The following is a 3,090-nucleotide window of genomic DNA, read 5'->3' as shown; positions in this document are numbered from 1 at the left end:
TGCGGCGAACAGGGTTCCTTTAGAAAACAAAAGTGATCGCAACCTTTTGGGAATCCCCACTAGCTATCTACCTTAACCCTTCTCATTTGTCAACCCCTTTAAGAAACAATATTTAGGAATATGAATAAGTCAATACCATGTTTCTTTGTCTCCGGAAGCCTATATAAACTCTACCTCGAGCATCCCTTGCATAAATATACCTTCAACACCAAATATAAATCGCATATCACATCCGAGTGAAGTAAAAAAACTGAGAATACAATGCCTGAAATCGAAGGTTCTCCAGGAACCTCCATGCATGGAGTTACCGGCCGGGAGCCAGTGCTGGCATTCTCTGTGGCGTCTCCGATGGTGGCCACTGATACCACGGCGAAATTTGACCTCCCTGTGGACTCTGAACACAAGGCAAAAGTCTTTAAGCTCTTCTCATTTGCAAACCCTCACATGAGAACCTTCCACCTCTCATGGATCTCGTTCTTCACCACTTTCGTCTCGACCTTCGCTGCAGCTCCATTGGTTCCCATCATACGAGACAACCTCGATCTCACCAAAGCAGACATCGGGAACGCCGGCGTTGCCTCAGTTTCCGGTAGTATCTTCTCGAGGCTGGTTATGGGTGCGGTATGTGACTTGTTGGGGCCTCGCTACGGCTGTGCTTTCCTCATAATGATGTCAGCACCCACCGTCTTCTGCATGTCTTTCGTTGCTGACGCTAGTGGCTACATAGCTGTCCGATTCATGATCGGATTTTCTTTGGCTACGTTTGTGTCGTGCCAATATTGGATGAGCACCATGTTTAACAGCAAGATCATCGGGCTGGTGAACGGGACGGCGGCTGGGTGGGGGAACATGGGTGGTGGAGCCACGCAACTCCTGATGCCGGTGTTGTTTGAGATCATCAAGAAGGCCGGGGCAACACCGTTCACGGCTTGGAGGATCGCATTTTTCGTACCAGGGTGGCTTAACGCAATCATGGGGATATTTGTGTTGACTCTTGGTCAAGATTTGCCTGATGGTAATCTCGGTGCTCTTCAGAAGAAAGGTGATGTCGCCAAAGATAAATTCGGCAAGGTAAACCTTCATATCTAATTAATATTGCATTAACCATTAACCATTCATTTATGGTATGTTCTTTGTCTCTAATTTGTTTCTCGTTTTGTAGGTATTGTGGTATGCTGTGACAAACTATCGAACATGGATCTTCGTACTTCTCTACGGTTATTCCATGGGTGTAGAGTTGACCATTGACAATGTGATCGCAGAATACTTCTATGACAGGTTTGAATTGTTTTTTTTTACTCTACACAAAAGTTTAGTTATATGTGCAAATTAAAGTAAACGTTTGTTTTCCGATGAATTATCTACAGATTTGATCTACAGCTTCACCTTGCCGGAATCATTGCGGCCTGCTTCGGAATGGCAAACCTCCTAGCTCGTCCATTTGGTGGGTTCACATCGGATTACATGGCCAAACGATTTGGAATGAGAGGTCGACTCTGGAACTTATGGCTACTCCAAACAGCTGGCGGTGTTTTTTGTGTCTTCCTAGGCCTTGTAAACTCGCTACCATTAGCCATCACCTTTATGATGCTCTTCTCCATCGGTGCACAGGCAGCATGCGGAGCCACCTTCGGCATCGTTCCCTTCATTTCCCGGCGGTCAATGGGTATCATCTCTGGTATGACCGGTGCCGGAGGGAACTTTGGATCAGGACTAACCCAATTAATATTCTTTGCGTCTGCTTCAATATCGACTGCGAAAGGGTTGTCTTACATGGGTATCATGATCATACTTTGTACAGTTCCTGTAAGTTTTGTTCACTTCCCACAATGGGGAAGCATGTTTTTTCCGGCCAGTCAAGACATCGTCAAAGGTAGTGAAGAGAATTATTATGTTGCCGAATGGACGGAGGAGGAGAAACAGAAAGGGATGCACCAAGCAAGTCTTAAGTTTGCTGAGAACAGTCGGTCCGAGCGTGGAGGGAAAGTGGCATCGGCTCCAACACCACCCAACGCCACCCCCAATTATGTTTGATACTTTGATTGCTTTGATTTATAGATTTCTTTTATCTAAATAATTGCATGTATATGGTGCAACGAACAAAAGAAAATTTTCTACGTTTTCTCCGATTGGTAATTCTACGTTAATTTCGAGACTACATTCTCAGTGTTATTGACTACATATAATCTCCTCGACGATGCATGCAACATTCCAATTGTCGGGATTTTCTTGCAAATTTAATTTTGGGATTATTTGTGAAAGTTTATTTCTTTTGGTTATTAACTGGAAGATTGAGGTGTGCATTTTATTTTTGAGAGCTTGTTTCTCAATACAAATTAAAATTATCTCCTTCTCCCAAAATTATCTTTTATTGACTATGTGATACAAAATGAATAAATTTTTGGAACGAAAAAAGAAATATATATATATATATATATATATATATATATATATATATATATATATATATATATATATATATATATATATATATATATATATATATATATATATATAGAGAGAGAGAGAGAGAGAGAGAGAGAGGTTCCGTTGAGATTAAAAATAAAATAGAGATCTCGAAATCCAACCTCAGCCACGTATTTCACATCTGCCGCAATAACCTTCCGACGTACCGGCGCGGCAGGTCTGGAATAATCATAAACGATTACACAGTGCCGCCCATTCCTTTATCCTCCGTCACCATCCCCACCACCATAACCGCCACCGCCACCACCTATGACACCAGCCGACTCCACCACTGTCACCTCCGTTACTTATACCACCGCTATCTTTGTCACCACCACTATTTCTGCCACCAACTGTCGTAATCATATATGATTACTCAGTCTGTGAACAGACATATATGTATAATCATTTATTATTAAACATATATTTATAAACATGTATAATCATATATGATTATACCTCTCTGCCATATAATCATTTATGATTAGGCATAGTCTGCTGCTGTCGGTACGCTGAAGCGTTAGAGCGGTAAGTAAGAAATACGTGGCTGAGGTTTAATCTCAAGATCTCTAATTTTGTTTAATCTCAAGTGAACCGTCCCCTATATATATATATATATATATA

The 3,090-nt window shown here is 41.7% G+C and overlaps 1 protein-coding gene across 1 annotated transcript; it reads left to right on the top strand.

Moving 5' to 3' along the window:
* Window positions 1-215: 215 nt before the first annotated feature.
* On the top strand, window positions 216-2,158 carry LOC111886074 (high-affinity nitrate transporter 2.1). Its single transcript, XM_023882315.3, has 3 exons — window positions 216-1,071; window positions 1,163-1,278; window positions 1,368-2,158. The coding sequence occupies exons 1-3, from the start codon at window positions 262-264 to the stop codon at window positions 2,032-2,034; spliced, it is 1,593 nt and encodes a 530-aa protein (XP_023738083.2). The 5' UTR covers window positions 216-261; the 3' UTR covers window positions 2,035-2,158.
* Window positions 2,159-3,090: the final 932 nt, after the last annotated feature.

The sequence above is a fragment of the Lactuca sativa genome, chromosome 1 (assembly GCF_002870075.4).
Source record: "Lactuca sativa cultivar Salinas chromosome 1, Lsat_Salinas_v11, whole genome shotgun sequence".
NCBI classification, from domain to species: domain Eukaryota; kingdom Viridiplantae; phylum Streptophyta; class Magnoliopsida; order Asterales; family Asteraceae; genus Lactuca; species Lactuca sativa.
The sequence above is the reverse complement of the archived record's forward strand: the minus strand, read 5'-3'. Positions and strand labels throughout refer to the sequence as shown.

Coding starts and splice junctions, on each gene's coding strand:
- LOC111886074 (XM_023882315.3), top strand. CDS start 262: ATGCCTGAAATCGAAGGTTCTCCAGGAACCTCCATGCATGGAGTTACC. Junction 1,072..1,162: donor CCAAAGATAAATTCGGCAAG/GTAAACCTTCAT, acceptor CTCGTTTTGTAG/GTATTGTGGTATGCTGTGAC. Junction 1,279..1,367: donor GCAGAATACTTCTATGACAG/GTTTGAATTGTT, acceptor AATTATCTACAG/ATTTGATCTACAGCTTCACC.